Raw genomic sequence first — 24,166 nt, forward strand, 5'->3', positions numbered from 1 at the left:
ATTGAAAAATCTAATCAACACTGCAGAGGACTCTACGAATCTTTCAACCTGAAACTCAACCCACTCTTCATATTGGAATACAACCTGTTCCTTCTCTTTCAACTAAAAATATTGCAAGTGGTGAAATCAACAAATGGACAGATACTCAAGGATATTTTGAAGTGGAAGCAACTACGGTTGTTAAATGTGATTCTTCAACTATGAGACCTTATGCTGATTTTGTTAATGTTTCACCACATGAAGAAATTGGACATTATACTGGAAGTGCAAACAATGTATCTAAATCTATGTATTATGGTCTGTATCAAATATGAATGTAATTTTTGAGACACAAATAAAAACAATTTTTTGCAAAAAAAGTTTTTTTATTTATTGCAAAGAAGCATTGTAATAATTATATATATCAAAAATGGCCATAGGGTATGGCTGTTTACATGATTCTTTAAGTAATTCACATTTTTTCCAGTAAAACACTTTAATATGTACATCTTTAAATGTTGGATCATTACAAATATCTAAATTATTATTAGATAGCAGAAGCACAGGAGTCCTATATATATACCATCTGGGCAATGTTTAACTCTTACGCTTAATGCTTTGCCTTCACATAATTTTTTAAAATCATCTTTAGCACCGCCTTCCATGTTAATTTCATTACCTATTATTAATCTTTTATCAATTACTTCTTGAAGTGCGAATTGGTTGCATTTGTTATTAACTCGGCCTATGTGGCCAACATTAAGAGCTATGGCTGCAAAACAATTTCAAAAGTAATTTTTCCCCACATTTGGGGGGCCAATAATGCAAATAGTATTTATTTTAGAATTTAAAATTGTTTCATCATTAACAGTTTGGTACCAACCTTTTTTGTTGAACCAATGTTTAATATTAAGTAATAAATCTCTAATTTTATCTTCAAATCTTTGAAATTTAAGTAAATTAAGCAAATAATTAAAAGATTCTTCTCTAGAATGATAATATCTAAATGGATTATATGCACAATTTCTATACAAGACAGGTGTAATACTTAAGCAAATTTTTAAGTTCAAGCAAAGAATAAGAGTTCACAGTCTGAGTAAATAACTTACATGCTGAAAGATAATGTGTTTCGTTCACAGGAAGAAGAAGCTGTGTGGATTGACAGATGACCTCAAATCGGCTCCTTTTGCCTGAAGGTATTCGTACATTTCGAGAAACAGTTGATTCACCTTCTTCATCATTGGGGATCTCCGAGCCAGAGTTACGTCGAACTCCTTCTCCTTTCCCTTCCAAAAGGATTTTGGATCTTTTACACAGTAGCGACCATCGTAGATCTTCAGAGCTACTCTGTAGTCTTCGAGTTCTTCCGTCAATCCAAATTTTCTTCAAGAGACCCCGTTTTGACACAAAGAAATATAAGAGAACATAGACCCAGTCGATCCAGCTTAATTGCCGGAGGAACTTGGCTTGTCGAATAGACTTCTTAATGCATTCTCTGACAATGGGGTGGTTTTTCCATCTACAACGGCAACTTCTGTTGGAGTAGGCACAGCCATGCACGATGTGGACGTGCGTTTCCTCTTCGAGGTACCCATAAAATTTTCCGGGGAAATCAAGCCCATTTCCTTAAATCCAATCCAGTAGTTGCCTACGTCTCTTACCACGTCCCAGGACAAGAACTTCTGAGACGTATCGCTGAGTAGCGCCGAAAGACGTTGCAAGTAGAAGTCTAAATGGTTCTCCGAGCAAGTCGAATAGTGTGTCTTTAGCAAATTGATAACACTCTGGATCAAGATTTTTAATGGCTCTGAGTCGGAGCTGGCTGGCGGCTTGATCTTCCAATGGTTGATCACGTTCTGAAGCAGGTACTCCCACAACTGATGGTTCCAGACTTGATCCGGGCCCAACATGTTGATCCAATTCTCCAATGCGTCTGCCATCGTTATCTGTCTGTCTCCCATTTCTGAAATATATTACAAAAATTAATTTTTAATAATACATATAATATATTTAATATTATTTTACTCTTGGAAAAATACTCACTTAATACAATCTTGGACAATCAAATCCAGAGTGAATTGTGAACAGGGGTTTTGTAATACAGCAACCACAGTAATGCTTTTTACTCAAAATTGTTTCGATGAATTTCTCTTTCGTTGCAGCAATGTGTTCTCTATACTCAAACTTAGTATCTCCTATAAAATGATTGTTGGAACAGTCAGTGCAGGCATTGATTATAACATCGTTCACATCAGTGCAAACATAATTTAATAATATATGAGATGCATTTTCAAAAAGAGGAAATTCGTGTTCATCAAAATTTTCACTTTTTACACAATTCAAAAGAAAAATGTATTTGAGTTTTGTCAAAGGTTCAGGTTTACTCCAATTATGACAATACAAGCTTGGCAGTCTCAGCCAATGCAAAGCTGGGTCATTCACATGATATGAAGTTTCTTCAGGATCAATATTTTCAAAATCGTCATGATTTAAATCAAAATAAGGACCAGCTGTAACATCTCTAAATCTAGTATACAAATTTTCTAACCAAAAATACAAAACACATCTATAATCATTCTCTTCTAAAGATTCATACTTTTCTATTACCTCTGCTAAATTTTTACAAGACGGGATAGAATGATGAGAAATAGTTTCTAAAAAATTGTAAGAGAAATACATGCTTACCCCTACTCACTGGATTCACTCTGAAGTATACTCAATCCAACAAACCTAATATACCATAAAACGACGACAAAACATCCGCGACACGTCACTAGTGAAAAATAACATACTTCGAAATGTTATTTTACTCAAATAACATTGCTGGAATTGTTTTGCGGCAATTTTTAAAAGTCGCCACATAATCACATCCTGGGTGCTTGGTCATAATAGGAACATTCCTTCCTATTATTACCGACAACAACGACCAACGACAAGGGCGGGGCCAGATGACGTCATTTTTTTTCTTCAACCGGCCGGCTATAAGAATTTTCCCTCGGACATAAAATCTTTAAAGAGGATACAATTCTCAACTAGTGAAATATAAATAATTAGAAATATCAATAATAAGTCAGTCAGAACTAAGCCAGCAAAAGATTTAACAAAAGAAGGCTTGTAATCCTAATTTAGACCTTCTTATGGTGATGAGAATTTTCCCCAAGACGTAAAATGTTAAACTAGGATACAATTCTCAACCATTGAAATATAAATAATGAGAAATTTCAATAATAATCCAGTGAAAGATTGAACAAAAGAAGGCTTGTAATCCTAATTTACACCTTCTTATGGATAATTAATTATACAATGCATTTATTTACTTTTTTGAAATAAACACCAGATAAAAAATTTCAATCTAAATTGATTCACTCACTAAAACCAGAACTCTTTAAAAACCATATGGAGATTAGAATTAAGTTCCAATATTTTAATTTTCATCTAATAAAAATATATTTTAAACTGACTACAATTTTAAACCATTAAAACACACTAAGTGGATGTTAAATTTTAAAAACGAAACCATCAGACATTTTACAATTGAAATATTTTGAGATAGAATAAAATTCCACAATATCATTTCCAAGTGAGTGCAAGTAAAATAATTTACATGTTGTATATATAAAATGAATGAATGAATGAAGAACAATATTTACGAATTATTAGGAAATGTTGGTAAAACATATTAAGTGTAGCATACAAAATATGGAAAAATTATGCACAATAATTAATAAGTATTAAAAAAGAGGAAAAATATGCTTAAAATAATGTACTTAAAAGATAAGAATGATTCAAAAGCAAACTAAAACTTTATATTACATAAACAGAATTGAAAATATATCATTAAAAGAAAAGGAAATTTCTAAATAACCCAAAAGAAATGCTTGAAATAATAAAATTAGTAAATGCAATAGTAAAAAACAGTAACACTTCAGTACTATCTTAAAATTTAAAATAAAAGAAGAGTACTAATATATTAATCAATCCTTGAGAAAATTATAGAGAATATGCTTTTTCTTAATTTCAATTCACTTTTTATATAATTTACTTTCAATTTAAGTAGAGAAACACTTTTAGCATTCTTTATTAAAAATTATAGAATTTCAATAAACTTTTTCACATAAAATTATTTTTTTACCCCTTTTAATCTATTGTTTTTATTACAGTATTGGTAACCAGGTCCAAGATAACTTATACAACAACAACAAAAAAAAAAAAACGTCTGACCCTAACGGAGTTACAAGTGGAAAAGACCCCTGACACTTGCAGAACAGACTAATTTAGGGTTGCCATAGGATAGCCACCGGTCAAGTAGGGTTTACCATATTTGGAAAAATTGAAATTTGGCGCCGTACCTTAAACTTTACTCTGGCCCTAATAATGAATATATCCACTGAAAAATTTATATAATTAGTTTAATCCCGATACCATTCATTCTCAAATTCAAAAAATAATGAAGTTTTATAAATATCAATCTATTATTATTTTCAAAGCTGAATTTGAGAATGAGCACTGATGGAAACCTTTTAAAGAAAACTATATTTAAATGTGAAAAGTAGAAATACAATTGCATTCACAAAATATATTTATTCTGCCCAAAAATATTTTATAATATATCAAAAAGATGCATCTAGTAAGAATGTGCATTCAATTAATTAGCTTTAAAAGAATAGGGAGGCACAGTACATTCAATATAAGCAACTATTTTTAATATTTCAAGTAAAATTTATCACTAACCACTCTTCAATGTTCTAAACATGTCTGAATTTTCTCCAGTCAAATCCAGAAGTACCATCTGAAATAGAAAAGTATTATAATATATACAGTTCCATCAACAACAAAGGGCAAAATTATTACAAGAAAAATCAAGAGCCACCTTAACAGCTACTGAATAAACTACATTACGATACTTTTAGACAAGTAGAATAAAATTTTAGCTATTACAATTACATGCACATTGTGAACTTAACATACATATAGAATGCAAGATTAAGATTTTCAATGATGTATTATGAATTCAAACAACTATTAAATAGTCATTCAATGCAAGTTTAATTCAAGTAAAATATGATACCCACAGCACCAAAATATACCTTGCAACTCCAGATAGGGAAAACTTCCTATTACATGAACAGCAAAATCAAGAGAGTGCAATCACAATAAACCTCTAGTTCACAGGCCCCTTTTGGACTGAAGCTATTTGTTACAATGACACACTTCAGTACTTACTCAAACTATTTATTTGACTAATCTAACCGGATGAGATATTTTCTCAGATGAAGAATGTTTAAAAAGAATGCAATTCTCAAATTTCATGAGAAATCAGATACTAATTTATTAAAGAGGTGACAAAAGAAGCCTTGTAATAACCATTTACATCTTTATACATTTATTCCACAGTGTATTTATTTATTTATTTATTTTGAAAGCAATACCAGATAAAGTTCAATTTGCATTCAGTCTCATTAAAATAAATACCAGATCTTATATGGTGATCCCAATAAAGATGCAATATTTTAAGTTGCATCTTTTAAAAATACATTTAACAGACATTATAGTTATTAAAGTAAAAAAATAAATACGATATACAAGCAAAATCAGAAAAAAAAAAAAAAAAAGAAACTATCTGAAGATAACTATTTCAATATATCTTAGAATAAAAAAATCAATATCATGTGACATTAGTGCAAGAAATACGACATATGTGTAGTTTATAAAACATGGCAAGATCAAGGGGAAAAAAATAAAAATGGAAGAATTTAGAAAATTAACGTCAAATATTCTAAATGCAATTTACTTGCAAGAATCATTAAAAAGAAAAATAAACTTTATATTATCTACACAATATACAAAATATGTGATTAAAAGGGTCAAAGATCTTCAAATCATTCAAAAGAATTACTAGAAATTTAATGAATGACGTTGTTTCATGTTTCTGGTGCATTGATATTTAATGTAAAAAAAAAAAAAAAAAAAAATGAAAAAATCATTACACAAGTATTTTAAAAATTCTGAACTAATTCAACAAATAGTACACAATAAATCGATGAATAGGAGAATAAAATTTTCATCATAGGCAGATATGATTTTACATCATAATGAAAGAAAAATGCAGAAAATATATCTTTCTGAACATGATAAAAAACATACTTTTTCATACTTTTTACTCTCTGCCTATAAAATTTACCTTTCTCTGGAGAAAGGCATTTAGCATTCAACTAAAAAATACTACTTTTTGAAAAACTTTTAGCCATGAAATATTGATTTAAATCTTATTTTGCATTATGATGATTTACACAATAAATTTCAATTCATGTCAGAATCATTGTTTTTAAACATTACCCAAAAGTATCTATTAATTATCAATAAAGAATATAATATCCAGCAGTATGTGGTAAAAATCTTCTGATGGAAATGATTACAAGTTAGTGCTCAATATTCAAAGTATATCAGCAATTTTTCAAGTACAAAAGCAAGACCTGAGATAGAAATATATTTAGTTGCATCAATATCAAAGGGCAAAAATCATGATGAGAATTATCAATAATCACCATAGTAGCTATTAAATGACATTACAACACTTATTCAGGATGGAATAAACCTCTAGCTATTACAATATTTTCGTGCACATGATGTGCATATGGCTTTCCAAATTTAAGAACCAACAATATAATATACATTATACTAATTTGTAATGAGCCACTTAATTAGTGTGAAAATACAATTAAAAGAAAATACAGAATGAAAGCAATCGTATAACACTCAAAATTACTCTAAATAAGTAAATAAAACTTCTGCTGCATAGCAAGTAAATAGTATAGCACGACTGTTTAGTCAGGATACGTTTCATTCATTTCAAATATATGCACCTTGTAATCCCATGCAGTCAATCTCCTTGCTCCAAGAACAGGAAAGTTGTGGATATCCTATTGTGTGTGTTGTTCATAGAACACACATCATTCTGTGACCTGTTTGTTAAATTATAAACTGTTTGCTCAATAAAAATCTTTTTTTTAATTTTATAATAAATATTCTGTGCTTTTCTTTGATGAATTTATTATAAGGCGAGATTTCATTTATAAGTCACTTATGAATCCCATTTTAAGTATCGTTTTGTTCTTGAATCTTTTAAAAGCAAACTAATACTGCTGTTGTGACCTGTAAGCAAAAAAGATTTCCAGATCCATATTATACAAATTTTTGTCCCATTTTCCAACAGATTATCTTGCAATTTAAACAAGAAGCCCTGTTCAAGATTCCCCCAATACAAGAATAAGTCTTAATTTTTGAATAACCTAATCAATTTTGTTCAAGATTAAAAAGTTATGGCCGATAAAATTTAACAAATATTCTAATTTTTTTTTTTTACTAACAGATCACAGATCTTCTGAAATCTCAGCATTTCAATTGTGCATGATAAATCAAATATATATATAAAAATAGAGCTCTATTGTTAACTGATATCCATATGATTTGATTTGTAAAACTGTTGAGAGAGCATACTGATGAAATGCTTAAACTGCACACTGAAGGTTTAATAAAAAGTAATCTGAATCAGGAAATCTATATTTTGATTTAATTAATAATCTTTATATGATCACTTGTTACATGATTTCTAGGACTGTATTTAATAAAAATTTACAGTAAGATTTTGCCAAGGATAATTGCTTAAGCCTAACATCAACATGAAGATTAAAATGTTTATTTTTCCTTTTGTATTAACTTTCAAACAATCCCACACAAGGATTGATCCCAATGATATAACTAAATGATTGGCTATTCAGATAATGTTATATGAAAATGACGATAACCTAGAATGATCCGATTTTATTAAATAATGTTTTCTTGCTATATAAATGCTTATTATTTAAATTCAGGCTCTGTTATTCTTTCTTTAACACATGAGTGGCTGAGGTTGCCTATTATGAGAAACTTAGATGAATTTAAAATGACTTAATCATACCCAAATGAACATAATGAAATCCACTGTAAATTTTATTAGACAATATTGAATTGCTTGATAAATATGAAGTTTAAATTCCTGATACTTATTCTCACCAAACTAGATCACAGTCTACTCTCAGAATCAAATTAGTTGTCTAATGCTATATTCCAATATTTCCTAAATCAATTTATTTCTCTGATATAATCTAATGAGATCATTTCTAAGAGAAGAATTTTTAAAAAGGGCACAAATTTCAACTTTTAGCAGAAATAAAGATAATTAAAAATATGATATTAAGATATTGAAAGAGAGCAAAAGACGGTTTATACGTATATATTAGATCGAAAGCCATTTTACTTTCAAATGATTCCAAACACACACTCTTCAGCGAGAGAAAATTTTGCATTAAAATAAAGGTGGTCAAATGTTTAAACAAAAACTAAATACAAACAAACCTTTTCCTTCTTAAAGAACTTTCAAATTAAGAAGAATTTATTGAAAGGAGAACATAAACAGAATTATAAATCATAACACAAAATAGCGATCTAAAAGAAAGTTATCAAAGCCCATTTCAAAATATAAAATATGAATAATGAGAAAAAAAAAATGACAGGCCAAAGCAGGCATTTTTTAAATTATAAATTTACGCAAATTATTTATTTTGCTTGACTAAAGAGTAAATTTAAAAATTAAATTATTAAAAATATCTTTAAAACTACCAAGAATACAATATATGGATCTTATTAAGGTGACAAAATTATACATAAATGTATAGTAACACAAAATGATGTCTATACAGAGTAAGGAAACAAAATGTATATAGTTTAATAGTTTTTATCTACCCTCGTGTGTAAATAGTCATTAAGAAATTAATTCAAAGATTATAAATAAATAGATATATGCAAAATCCAATTATAAAGTAAAAATTTTCTAGTTCCAGATTTTTTTAAAAAAAATCACTTTAGTGAAGAAAAAATTTTAATTAGAGACTGAAAATATACATACATACCATCCAACAGCTACAAAATCTCTGTACTTACTATTGAAATTGGGAGAAAACTACACAATTATGGATATAAAATAAGAAAATTACAAAAAACTATAAAAAAGTGCTGAAAATGCCCTCTCTCCGAATCTTTGCGCACAGCACAGCTAGTAACGTCAGTATTTTTAGCATGGTTACATGGGAAAAAAAAAAGAAAGCGGGAGATTTTGGTCTAGAATGAATGCAAAAACTTTGCAGTCACTGCTCACAACAAAAATGTATATGAGACTTTGTTTTGATGTTAAACTGAGCAATAATTATGAGCTGCAAATGTCTTTGCTATGTAATAGAAATTTTTAAAAAAATGTTTAACAAATAGTGTTAATTTGTTTGATGAACAAAATTATATTATGTGATAAAATTATTTCACTTTTATATTTAATCAATAATACATGCAAGTTAAATAATTTTGAATTAAGTTTGAAAACAATTGTTTCAATAAATAATTATTCTTTGAAAATATGTACTCTTTAACAATGTTATTATGTTATCTGCAATATATTGGTAGGAAGACTACTGATGACCGGACAATATTGAAGGGTATGCATATATGTAAAATGATGTTCTGAAGTCAAATTTTTCTAAATTCAGATGATTTTTTTTTTTTTTTTTTTTTTTTTTTACATCGGAGTGAGAAAAGATTTATATTGCACGAACATACAAATGGATAAGAGATTCTCAATAATAAAAATTCATGTGTAATAACATTTTGAATGCACGTTTAGATTGCACATTAAAATGTTTTTATTTTAAATTTTTTTCGGAATGCCACAAGCAAGAAATATTTTTTCACTGTGGAACAAAATAAATTTTTAAAACGTAAACTATTAAAATGAAAGTCAGAATAAACTTACATATCACATGGGAATTATAGAAAATTTTAAAAGAAAACAGAAGAAAGTTATAGAAATTTTTTATTTTAGTTAGAAAGTTTAAGTAAATAGAGTAAATTGATGGAAATAGTAAGAGAAAAAAAATATATATTTCAGGATAGTAAATAAAATAAAGAACTCAATGAAGAAAAAAAAATTTAAGTTGAACATGGTTTTAAATTGAATGTATACAAGAATGCATTTGCATCATTTTCTAAAAAGTTCAATAGTATTTGAAATAAAACAGAATTAATTAAAAAGACAGAATGTGCTGACAAGTGAAGCATAGCTGGAGGGAAAAAAAGGGGAAGGGGAATGTCCACCTCACGAGATTGAAATAAAAAAACTCATGCCCGATATGACAGGTAAAACAGAAGTCAAATTTAAAAATCAATCATCAATGTTTTTCATAGTTGGTATAAAACCATATTAAAATAAAAACTTATCGAATGAAACATCGTTAATTTCTTAAAAATTGATCAGTCTTTTCTGAAGAATGTCCGTGGTATATATGAAATGAATTAATTATCTTTCACAAATCATGCTTATTTATGTCAACAAAATACATTTGTGTACATTTCAAACTGATCATGAAAATTAAATAAAAGATAGAAAAAAGATGTACGCTTTCACATGCCATTTCGAAAACAAATTTCGGCAAGGTTTAAGAATATAGTTCGATTTATCGTTTTACAAACGTCAAATCGAAACTAAAATCGAAGAATTCCGCATCAGTAAGTATGATTAGTTACAATTAGTTTGGAGAACGTAATATTTTTTAAAAAACTATTAAATAAATCTAATCTTAATATGACAGCGGAATTAAAGAAGGTAAAACTCATATATCTGTCGTAAATGTATCATGCACTTCTTATCGAGAAATAAAAATTACTTACATTTAAAAAATATGCACAACGAAATATTCGAGCAATTTGTTAAAGGCAAAAGAAATATCTCCAAGAAAATAAATTAGAAAAACTAAAACAAATGAAATCATAAAATACCGCCATTTCTTTTCAATTGTTAATATTTCAGTTCACTTCGCTACTACGAAATCTAATACGTGACCGTTTCACCACTACTATTTATTCGTTTATTTTTACCTAAGTAGAAATCCACTCATTATTTTTTGTTCCTTTTCTATATAAAAAAATAACGAATGATGAAGAATAAATTTTTTGAAACGGCATTTTATATGGGATCATTTATTACAATCAAAATCTCTTGTTTGTTCTTTTCAGCATTTCTAAAAGTTAACTGGAAACCTCACCGTAAATTGATGATGGTTGCAAAGAAACGAATAATCCAGAAATGCAAGATGAAAAATGACTCAAAATGCTCTACAAAGCAGATCTTTGGAACTAGAGCTATGATATTTGAAATATAATTACTTCTTTGGTGCTTATTAAGAAATGATTTCTCAAAATTTTAATTAGACTTTTACTTACAAATCAATCGATATGTTTATGATTTTTTACTCAATAATTGAGGAGTATATCAAGGGCCTTTTTACTTTACCTTTCAATTCAGAAAAATCAATTCTTCAGTGATATCAATTTAATTTCATATAATTATTCTTTAATTCTGATATATTTATATAAATATTTTTAATTATATTTTATTATACAATTTTTAATTATTTTATCAGCTGTATTCGTATATTTGCGTATAGCGACAGTTCGATTCGTTGTCTCCATACACGTAATTACTGCTACATAATTCAGAATAAATTTTAAAAAGAAAGTAAAGATAAGCGAGGCAAGGCGATAGCAGCATTATGCTGTGATGTTTCAAATTTGAGGTCAAAAACTTGTTTCAATTTTTGAGATGATGTTTTTCTATAACCGACTTAATTTTTACTTAATTCCTGAACTGAATACAATCATTTTGCATTTTAACATATCCGGATTGGTCCATTACCGTTTTATTCTAATAATTGTACTTCTATTATATTATTATCTATTCTAAAGAGTTTTATTTTATTGAGCATCAGATGGAGCTCCTATCAAAGTATTTACTTCTCTTTGCAAATATTATCAGCATTGAAAATAATAATCAGAATTTTATAAATGGCAAATAAAATTTTAATTATAATGCAAAATAATTTTTGTTTCAGTCACAGAACCGTTTCATTTGCTTCAAGTATTACGAATAAGTTCATTTCTGATTTTCCTTTGTGAAAGATTTATTTCAATTGTAGAGATATTATTAGTTGGAACATCAAATTTACTTTGACGTTTCGAAAAAAGAAATGTTTTGATTTCAGAAAGATGGTTTCTTCAAATTTGAGTTCTTAAAATGCTTTTAAAAGACTGTATCTATGTAGTTATTAGTATGTGGGTATTCATTTTACCAGCACTTTTGATTAGAATGCCTGGCGAAAATATTTTGATAATAAAGACAGTTTTTATAATTTTTTTATTGATAATTTAAAGGCGAATTATTATTATTATTACTTGCTTTTCTTTTGAAGCTGAATATAGTAAAGTAGGTAGTAAGATGTCAAACTGACTTCATTATTTCATATTTAGAATTTGGCACTAGTATGCCAACAGACCACATAAAGGAATATAATTTTCTGATAATTCTGACAAATGCAGGCTGTAAAACAAACATTCACTATAACAACAGTAATTTTCTGTAAAAATAATCTGCTTCGGTATGCGTGAATCCTCAAGCTAATCCAAACTAATTTTTTTTTCTTTTTGGCATTTAATGGCATTAATTTTTTTTTCTTCTGGCAATTGTAAAAATTATTCATATGTATAATATATTCAGTGGTGTAGCAACGACTCCCGGAGCAGAGTGACAATTTTTCGCCCCCCCCTCATTATATTTGACTTTAACAAGTAACTAAAATGCATTAATATTTTGCCCAAGGCATCTCCTAAGATTTCAGACCTGTCATCCATACACCCCTTGCCTTTCCCAAATTACATCATTGTGTGTATTGTTCAACACTGCGTGCTATTTCTTGTATAAAAGATCTTCCTTAAATTCGTAGCTCAAAATTTGAATTATGATGTCGCATGAAAGATAGGAAATTAGTAGAGTGACAATTGAGTTTATAAATTAAATTAACAAACTTTCCAGAATCCCAGTTTTTTTCTGTTTATCTCGAATTTCTGTTAATTTAAGATATAATTTAAAAAATTCAACTTCTGAAGAAACATATTCAACGTAATATACTTTTTCAAATGCTATCACATATAAACATTTTTAAAGGCATATAATATTGAAAATTTCTGTGATATTATCTGGAGCCAATTTTTTATTGGCTCATCCTTTGATAAAAAAATTCATAAAATACATGCCAAGAGAAAATATACACATAAAAATGCAACTTTAATTAATATGGTGATTTATAATTTGCTGAATATAAATCAGCATAATTCCACAATGTTTTGCAAATTTTAAAAAAAAATATTTCAAAAGTTTTTTCTAAGAAAAATTTCTTAGTTGCATTTATAGTATTTTAAAGCTAATTACTAATTTTTTTTTTTCAAATAAGACATTTAAATAAAAAAAAAAATTAAGGTTTGTTTTTGTTTCACTTTAAAAAAAAAGAGGAAACTTAACCTTATTCCCATAATTTATATTCCTAATATAGTAACCAAGACAACTTAATATTACTGCCATTTTTTTTAAAAGTTCCACCAAATCTGGAAGTACTTTTTAAAAAAATCAAGTTTCAAACCTTATTTTTAAAGTTTCGATTATAAATATTTTTTAAAAATTCGTTTAAGACATTGGTTGAAAAATCAAACGTTTTGATTTCGTGTGTTGAGACCTTAAGAAACTATTTGCAAAATCTTTGATGTCTTATAGTAAATAGTAAAATGACTAAAATCTCATGTTAAATTTCTTAAAATCTTCTGTGCCACCCTCTATTCCCAAATACGAAAAAAAAAATCTTCCCCATGATAATAACCCAAACTAGAAACCTTCATATATCTCTAATTCTAATTGAGCAAAAGGATGCACGTTTCTTGAGTTAAATCTGAGTATAGAGTGGTATAGGCAGAGAAACTCAAGACAGAAGAAAAAAAAATCAGGAGGTATGAGAAACACAATATGGCTCAACACTGAATAGTTTTTGAAAGCATAAAAATTCCTGAATTGAACTCAGCTGAGTGACGCATCAGAAGAAGAACTGATATTTGTATACTCACTCCCACCAATCAAATAAAGATTCACCTTCACTTTTTTCATTTCTCGTTTGATTCTTTTTCCCCATTTTGTTAGGAATCACTCACCAAAAAATGATACATCGGTAAACCTTTAATATATAAAACAGATAATTACAGTCACAAATTTTGAATTATATAGTGATCAAGCCAATTTTTTTTAACTGTACTTTTCAGAGAAATATCTTTTTAGTAATGTTCATTTTTGAATTAATGAAGAGTCATTAGTAGTAGAATGCTCTGGATACTGTTTTTAATAAACTTAGTTTTTTGAAAGAATAGAGAAAGAAATTGAGAACTTTTTTTCTTCTTCATTACAAATCTAATATATATAAATATTTTATAAAACGATTAAACTTTAAAATGCCCTTAAAAATACAAATTTTATTTCATTATCTAAAATTTCCAAGTAAATAAATAAATAAAAAAACATACTAAAAGTGAAAAGAATAATTCTTGTGAAGTAACTGTGTTTGAATTCAGAATGAATTAAAGACAACCATCTAAAGTGATAAAATAGTTTCACATAATATTGTTTTTAAAAAAAATTAAGATTGATTACTGCAATATTTTCACAATTTATAAAACACAGAAACAGAATAAAACAAGGGAAAAATTTATAAAACCTTTAAATTATCGAAAACATAATAATTTACAAAGTCCCAACATCAAAATGTATTTATTTATTATATAATTTACAACACTGCTAAGTTAAACAGCCATAATACAAATTCTAGAAATTACATATTTATTTGAAAACAATATATATTTTAATAAGCCAAGTTTTTAAGTGCTGAATTATACATGAAACCAAATTTCAAAATGCAAACAGTTTTAAATAATTAAAATTAAAAGGCTTCTGTATATTAATTTTTTTACTTAATTTAAAGGCATTCAAGAAAATCTACTACAGATGTGGAGCAAATAAATAATTGTCTCCACAAATAAGTGGATCATCTTGCTGATAGAATTTAAGCAGGGATTCTTTGGGTTCTAAAAATATTTATTCTTCAGATTCAGTATCCATTAGGAGAAAAGATGAGTTGAGAGACATTTATTCATCAAATATATAAGATGCAAATGACAAATATAAATTCAGGAAAAGGAGACGAGAAGAATAATCTTAAATCAGAAACTTATGAAAGGCAGTTCCACAGCAAAAACTCAAATCCTATCATACAAAGAAACATTACAAGTAAAATTTGCAAAGCACTTAAAAATAGACAAAACAACATTTAATGACAAAACTGAAAAATATAAAAAAAACATATATGAATAGATTTGCTATATATTAATGCCTTGTTTACAAGATATATGAAATAAATTAAAATGAAAAACTTATATAAATCTTAGAGATCTCATATTAATCCCCATAAAATAAGAAATAATAAATGCAATTACGACATAATACTTAAAAACAGAATATAAAAAACAATATTATGAGAGTATTTTATCCTAGTGTAGAACCAATCATACTGTTGACATGATATAGATAAAATAATAATTATGTGTAAATCATGATTTCAGTATTCCTACAATTAAGGAAGATAGTAATTCCTACCACTTTTGAGGGTGAATAATCAAATTTTTAAAAATATGTACCTTTTAAGACTTCTGAATAGATATAAGAACAAACAATAATATAAGAGTTTTGATTATAGAATTATATGTAACAATGAAATTTACTAAGTTGAGCAAGATTTATACAATATAAATACAGCATATTGCCAATTGTTGAATATTTTTAACAAACATGGAGGCAACACTTTTTAATTTGCCAGTTCCTTATGAAAAAGCACTTTCAATGTATTCATAAAAATATTTTGTTATAATACAGTTCTTATATTTATTTATATGTACTGAGAAAAAAATATTATACTACCAATTCACTAACATATCAATTCCTTGAAAGAAAAAAGAAACTTAAGGATCTAAGTTAACAAATCTGAAACATAAAAACCCACATGTTTTATTAATAATACCAAAACAACAAAAAGACAAAATTATACAGAAAAATAAAGGATATATCACCTAAGCAGCTATTATGACATTATGATATTTTAACATGTGAAATAAAAGCCCTGCCTGACATAAATATTTAATGCACAGAGATATTAACCTGGAAAACCATATCCACAAGACATTCAAAGAAGATGTAATATGAATTAGAATAATTGGTAATGAGTCTTTAATGAGTGATAAGAGGGTAATAATAAAAAGTAGATTGAAATTAATCCTATTACATTGCAAAAACTAAAGAAAAGAAAATAAATAAATCATTCAAAATTATAAAATAATATTAAGTGGATGTTAAATAAAAAATAAATAAATAAAACAGAATTTTTAGAAAATAACTATTTTCAGATATTTTATAATAAAATCCAACAATTTCATCTGAAGTGAGAGTAAGTGAAATAATTTATGCAATATTCAATAAATGAAGAACAATATTTAATAATTATAAGAACATACAGTTAAAGCAAATTTAATATTATCTACTATCAAGAATAATTCAAGAAAAATTTAAAATCACAAAGCAAAACTATTTGAAAAAATTTATTAAATATTGAAGAAAAAATAAAATAATAAGCGAGATTCAAAATCCCCTTTAAAGTGCAAAATACATTCTACCAATTAAGACACAACATTCCAAAGAATAGGAGATTACAAGCTTCTTCATCACCAGAAATGATTTTACATTCCAACAAAAGAAAAGTGCACAAATATATTTTTATGAACATGTGTCACTGAATTGGACATTCATGTGTTCATGAGACGGTGAAGCATATGCATTCCTGCAATTAATGAGGCTCTATTATTCTTTGCTAATGTTTCATTGCTATGTTCCAATGTATATGTAATATTCAATTAAATGTGTATTAAGTTAATTGTATTAATTTAAACCCCCAAATATAATGCATTTCTACCAAGTAATGAAACAGAATTGGAGAAGGGATTACTACTGCATCAAATAAGAAATTTTTAATCAACAATCCTCTACACTTACGGTAAAAGTCTTCACATTGGAATTTAAAACTTTGCAAAGAATAAAATATTTTATGATTTTCTTTTTCAAAGAACAGCATACTGATTTCAGTGAAAAAAATCTATTGTCATTTTTAATAAATTTTCAAAATAGAGTAGATATAAAACTCTTCATGTGAAAGGAAATTGCATCAAAAAGAAGTGTAGTCTGTCATTAATGATATTTTATTAAAAATAATTTTACAATACAAAAACTAAACTTTTACTGTTTTTTTAAATTACTGATCTAAAGACAGCCAAGGGACAATATATATGAGTAGAGAATGCTTTCATAGGATGCTACATTAATTTTACAAAATAAATACACTTTAAAGATGCTAATGTTTAATAGATCATACACAGAATTTAATCTACTTATTACTTTAATTTATGCAAATTTTGTTGCAAGTTGTTTTTTTAAGTAAAATTTCAAGCACTGTAATCATAATAAATAGACAGTACAATAATAAGAATTGAAGTGCACGATCCAAACTCTGGTATACAATACAGGAATTAAGTATCTAGAACTTCTATATAGCGGAAAAGACAAAATGATAGATCTAGGCAAATAATTCTGCTTGAAAATGTATAATTATTTAAATAGCATTATAATAAAATAAATACATACAAATCAATTCAATGGAACATAAAATATAAAGATGAATATATCTTAAAATATAATAAAAGAAATGATATGCACTAAAATATGAAAAATCAATACAGTAAAAAAAAAGAGAGATGAATATAAACAAAAAATTGAACCTTAATTTTAAATAATGCAAACACATAACATTCAACTCAATTTAGAATCATTATTTATAAGACATTACTCAAAAAATAAATAAACAATAAATTAGTTGCATTTTTTAAAAAACAAATAGGTTTGAAATTTTTTTTTGAAAAAAATTAAATTTCATGTATGTAGTAGTCTCATAACTATATGACAAAAAATTTGGTTTACAAAATTATTTTATTTGTCTTAATTTAAAAAGCTTACTCAAGCAGTTGTGATATTTTCAATATTTCGATGCAAGAATTTTAATAAATTTCTCTAAAATACTTAATATTATCAAACAAGGATGTAATTTTCAACTGTACAAAAGAGATGCTTAAATTTTATATTATTTATGCCATGGTCAGAAAGAATTAATTGGTTAATATAACTCATTTTCGTACCGTTTAAATAGCTCAATATCTATTAAGAACAAAGCAATAAATCCATTTTTCCTTTTCTTTTGTTTCCCGTCCAAGCATGAGATATAAATGGGAAAACATTCTCAATTATAAATAATTCTGTGGTGCAACTAAGTAACAGATATACTTCCTGGTGAATATAAAAACTATAACATACCTAAAATCATTTCTAAAATGCTTACCATTTTTGTGTTTTTCAGCCTCAAGTCATGCAGAGAATACACAGTTTCAATATCATTAGGCCTGGTAGGAAAGACAGATGAAGCATTTTATTCTGAAAGAAAATATAAATATATTAAAGCGTACCCATTTTTTTGTAGAGAAAAAATATAAATAAGAAAACATTGAATTTTTCCACAAGCTAATTAAACACCTAAACTGTTTCAATCTATTCAGTATCATCATTTAAACAGTGGAAACATCTAAAATCAGATTCAATTTTTAAAAATAAATTAGTCATATTTGCAATGCAAAATAACTGTTTTTGAGTATGATGCATATTTATGCGTATCAATATATAGTGAATCAATATATAATATAGTGAAGTATTTTTGAAAAAGGTAAAAAGAAAAGCCTTCATAAACTTTCAGCCATCAAAATATAGGGGTTCCTGACACAATTAACATGACATTTAATTCATCAAATCTTTAAAAATAAAAATAAAAAATAAACCAACAAACAAAAAAAATATTCATAAAGCACTGTAATCATAACTATACATATATTCTATATAATCATAACTATACTATCGTCACTATACATATATTTTAAATCGTAGTATTACAACATTTTAAAAATTGAAACTTTTCATTTTTAAAAATAATCAGTTGGAATAGCTATAACATTATATTTAAAAAATTCAAACAATTTAATTATCACGATCAGATGAAAACTTAAAATATTAACAAATGTATAGTCAAAGAAACATTTTTGTTTGCAAAACAACTTATCTAAATTTTAAATGGTAAATTTATGGATTACTAACTTAAGTATCATAAAAATTTTAATCCTTCCAAACTCAAAATAACAATAATAATAATTTATAACATTTATTTTAATTTTTAAAGACAATTACAACAACAGAAAAGAAAAATAACTCTTTAAACATCATAATTTGTATCAGAGATAACATAAACACTATAAACTAAAGAATTGATTTCACAAGCATCAGAAGGAAGACATTTTAAAACATATATAATTTACAAAAAATGTACAGTGGAATAATTTTGCTGCTATATATTCCAGAATTTCAGAATAAACCAAAAATTAGGTTCTCTCAAAAGTTTACCACAGGCAGATTTTTTCAGTCTCAGTGTGGAGAACTTCAAAATGCATTCAGTTAAATCTAGGAAAAAAAGATGTGAATTTTTGTTAAACTGAAAGTTGAAAGAAATAAATATAATGTTAATACTATTCAAAAGCAAATTTTGTTGTCAAGAAAGAATTTATTTTTAGGGTGTCTTGAGGCTGCTGATTCTAAAACCAATGTCAATGTTCAAATAAGCGCTCAATTTTAAACACTAAATAGACTAAATATTCAATGGCATCTGCAGCCATTAATGTATGCTGCTAATTTTTATAGATTTTCCCAATAATATTTCTTCTATCCATATGTTTGACAATAGGCAGAAACTATTCAAGTCAAATATTAGTAAACTCATTGGCAAAAATAGAAACACGAGCAAAAGAAAGTTTGCAGTGTAGAATGGAATGTCTGTTAATAATCACAATGATGGACTTGTGTGTATGTTGATCTGAGAGGCTTTAATCATTACAAAAATGAAAAAAGGAATAACTATCAACTAATTTCAGATACACTGTAATATGCTTAATAAATTCTAAAGAATGTGAACAATATTTGAAAATAGAGAAATAACAGGTCAGATAAGAAGAAAAAGCTTTTTGAATACAGAACATAATCCATCAAATTTCAGGAGGGAAATTAGTAGCATGCATCAAAAATTTAAGATAATTTAACAGTTTCCTTTACAATAGAGGATTTAGAATAACATGCCCATTTCAATGTAAATAAACCCAGAGAAACATAAATAAATGAGAGATTACAAAATCCACATATATTTTTTCAAGAACAGTTGAATACAAAAAATGTTTATAAATATCACACTTTTAAGAATTGCCTTGCTAAAAAAAATTCAAATTTAAATAGTTAACTTCCAGATTATATACTAAATTAATTTTCATTTCTAAAAATAAGGTAATTCATAGCATGACTTTTAAATTTTTTGATAAGTGAAAAGAAAAATAGTGCTCCTCAATAACACAATTTAAATCCAATGATCATATCAGAAACAAGTGAAATCATAACAAATATGAATAAATTTGCATATATAAATAGCAAATTTGATTTGCTTTTGTTTGCTACTATAGATTAATGAAGTTGAGCATAAACCAGAAAATATCCAAGCTTACAATAATTTCTTAAAAATGGTTATCAATTGTAAATTTTTTAGTCTTGCATTATATGGATAATTTACATTCAGTTATCTGATTAGCCAGTAAAAGAAAAACTCAGAATCTTTAAGATCTATATTAGAGAGAGGAGGGGTGATTTTTTAAGTGCGAGATTAAAACAACAGCTTTACAGGACCAGGGAAGTGAAAATACTTCAGACAAATAAATACCTTGTATATAGCAATAATAATCACCAGCTTCATTCTCTTATGGAAATATGAAGTGATTTTGATTTGAGGGTTATTAAGAGAATACAGCAGATGTTTAAAATGCATGTTGCCATATAATGTCTATCAGTTATTTTCACTTTAAAATTTTCAACCTGGAAAAGAAGAATATCAAAAGGTCTTGAAGATACTCCGATTTCAGGAACATGAGAGGTCTATTCATGTAGATCTAAAGATTGCCTCCATCCAACAGTTATAGGAGATATTCCTGTTTTATTTGATTACAAGATAATAAGGAATGCACTAATCAAGACAAATGAAATGACATTTAAAAGAAAACCTAGTTATAAGTACAGTAGACATTATCAGGGATCCTTAGGATGATAAAAATCATAATTCTTCGAATCTAAAGAAACAATTGATTTGGACATAAAATAATAATGATAGTTGCTTCCAATATGTTTAAAACAATTTCTGGAGTGAGTAATAAAATTCTACAAGCAGAGTTTTTTTTTCTTTTTTTTTTTTTTACATGGCCATATTTCATATTAGTTATTTAGAATATTTTAGGTTATAAACAAAGCAGTAAAAAATAGAGAAATGTGCATGTATACACAAAATTTTTGAAAAATTAGATTCCAATATAAGCATAAAGGTTCATTTTTTACAAAGTAATTTGAAGAAATCTTAAAATCTAGAACATATCAGTAATATACAAAAAGAGAAGTTTCATCAGGATACCATAGTAATGAACCTAAAACATCACTACCATTGTAAATTTACTGCTTTATTTTATTCAATCATTTTGTTTAAAATTTTTTTCTTCAACTTACATACAATATTGATTACTTTTCACGATAAAGATTGTTTATTGCAATGATTTAGTTACATAATAGTTTTTTTTCAACCGAACCAGTTTCAGTGCGATTTGAGATCCACATGCATATAAGAACATGACTTAACAAGAAATTTCATTTTCATGTTAACATAAAAATTGGGGTCAATTTTGTAAAAACAATTCCAGGTTCATAATCACTCATATCACTACAGTATAATTAGCACTAAAATCAGTGTTGTACTGATAAGTATCTTTGTTCTAATAGAAAAATACAATAATCAAGAACAAAAAAAACAAAAATGTTTTTATTAAAGTATAAACCTTTTAACATATAAAAATCTATCATCATATAGTATATACGTTATCATACGCAAAATAAATTTAACTCATACTAAATATAAATAATATTTGAACAAATAAGTGTGAAATATGAAGAGAATGTATGATGAAAAAAAAAAATGCTTGCATTAAAAAATTAAGGAGGAAATCAGTGGCACACATATAAAATTTAAGAGTTTCAATAACTAACTCAAGAGAAGAATATTTAGAATGCTTACCTGAGATCAGTTCAACATGAATAAACTAACAAACAAAAATCAATGCATGCTCATAAATAAATCAAGTTATATTTTTAATAAACAGTCGAATGACAAAATGTGCAAAGAAACATCAAAAGTCATAACAACAAAATTTGCAACAATTTCTGACTGACAACTATTGTATTCAAAAAAATAATTAGACAATAAGCAAACAGACCAAACTCTGCAGTTCATTTTCTATTAATTTCATAAATCTTATTCAATAAGGAAGAAATAAACGAGAAAAAGACAGGACATTATTACTGTACATTAAAGTAGGTGTCTTACATTAAAAAATGCCCAACTTAAAGAACTTAAATAGTAATTATTAATAATATATATTAAAAACATGAACTAAGAGATTGTGGGTTAGTGCTGGTTTCAATTACCTAACCTACAAATTTGCCTGCCTAATTTAAAATATGCTAGAGCTAAGAAAACAAGGTTTAAGTTAAAGAAAATTTAATTACAACATATTTACAAGACTTTGTACAGTTGCAAGATTAGTGAAACACGCTTAAAAATTAAGTCAGAATCGTTCCGGTCGCGGCAGTGTTTTTTTTTTCTCTTGCTTCGCTGGTTTAAAAATAGATTGAAGGAGTCGTTCATTTGCATACTTGCCGAGATCAAAAATAACCACCAAGCGACACTGTCAATTTGATTTGAACCTCGTGGCAAATGTCAGTTTTAGTTTCACTTTGTAGTACCGCTACAAGATAATTCCTATTAAAGGTAATGACAGAAATAAGAATTATTTTTTGCATCAGAATAAAAAGGAAATCACTATAAAACATACATACATTTTAGTTATAAGATGATGATTTCCTCTAATTTACTTTACTTTGCTATCATTGATTCTAGAAATTTATACAACCCAGCAAATACTACAAACATGAAAGAATTTGAAAAAGGCTTAACCTTAGGAAGATTTTTCAGTCTTAGATCATGCAGAAAACTCTGAAAGAAAAGTAATTGGAATTTTTTAAATAATAAAGTTTGTATGAAAAAAATTATGTGTAATAAATAATTTACTAATAAAAAATAGTTATGAAAATTTTATACTATTCAAAATCAAAAATTCCACCAACTAATCTTAAGATACATCATAAAATACTTAATAATTTTCTTCTTCATACAAACTGCAGATTATATAAATATATGCCTTTGTATAAATGGAATTTGTATTAAATATCCAATAAATAAGTAGAAAGGTTACTAAAAAAATATGTTTTAAGCTAAAATGTCGGAACATCATGTCGAAAAAGAAAAAAAAAAAAAAAAAATACTATTCGATTCCTACACACTGGGAAAAGCGTTGTGTGTGATACAACTCCACAATTAAATGGCAAGACTTATCCCGGGTGCCCTCTCGCTCAAACGTTCTTACCTGTGAAAAGTAAGCGATTGAGACGCTAGTGTTGTACTACAACACAAATATTAAAAAGACAACACTCATCCCTGGTGCCCCTCTCGCTCATACCTGTGAAAATAAGGTTTGCGATGGATTGGGTTAAGTGTTGCAAGAGAAACGTTAGTAATAAAATGCTCCACAAACTTCGATTAAGCTTCCTTGAAATCATTAATGCCTGCAACCAACCCCAGGGGTAGTGCCGCGCTTTACTAGATAGAATTAACAATGGCAACTGACGTAATGATTCCTGATCGACAAAAATATCAACAATATTATTTAATAAAAATAGTAGTATACCTGTTTGCAAATAAAAGTTATTAATAAAATATCTGGCTTTACAGAAGAATTTCTTGTTCAAATATTTTAAAATAGTGAATTTAGTTTTAGGAAGCATGTCCTCAAATTTAAGAAGCATGTTAGAAAACATATTAAAACTTTCTTTTTTTTAGCATAAAAATAA

General features: G+C 27.0%; 1 protein-coding gene across 12 annotated transcripts; it reads right to left on the bottom strand.

Annotated features, from left to right (window-relative positions):
- Positions 1 to 399: 399 nt before the first annotated feature.
- Positions 400 to 23,919, bottom strand: LOC129958349 (uncharacterized). 12 transcript variants are annotated; one of them, XM_056070771.1, is made up of 6 exons: positions 23,683 to 23,823; positions 23,096 to 23,252; positions 19,529 to 19,585; positions 18,423 to 18,514; positions 4,711 to 4,768; positions 400 to 1,942 (listed from the first exon to the last, which is right to left on the bottom strand). In XM_056070771.1, exons 4-6 carry the CDS (start codon positions 18,423 to 18,425, stop codon positions 1,425 to 1,427), a joined length of 579 nt encoding a protein of 192 aa, XP_055926746.1. In that variant the 5' UTR covers positions 18,426 to 18,514; positions 19,529 to 19,585; positions 23,096 to 23,252; positions 23,683 to 23,823; the 3' UTR covers positions 400 to 1,424. The 12 variants fall into 12 exon arrangements, 8 of the variants coding, with proteins under 8 accessions (XP_055926746.1, XP_055926745.1, XP_055926748.1 ...); XR_008783209.1 differs by lacking the exons at positions 19,529 to 19,585; positions 23,096 to 23,252 and adding an exon at positions 2,023 to 2,174; XM_056070770.1 differs by lacking the exon at positions 19,529 to 19,585.
- Positions 23,920 to 24,166: the final 247 nt, after the last annotated feature.

Source organism: Argiope bruennichi, chromosome X1 (assembly GCF_947563725.1).
Source record: "Argiope bruennichi chromosome X1, qqArgBrue1.1, whole genome shotgun sequence".
Lineage (NCBI taxonomy): Eukaryota > Metazoa > Arthropoda > Arachnida > Araneae > Araneidae > Argiope > Argiope bruennichi.

What these genes read in the sequence shown, in the direction of transcription:
- LOC129958349 (XM_056070773.1), bottom strand. An exon ending in GTTTAGAACATTGAAGAGTG is followed by an intron (nt 1,943 to 4,710) that starts GTTAGTGATAAA and finishes AATATATTTCAG; the next exon opens with AAATGGGAGACAGACAGATA.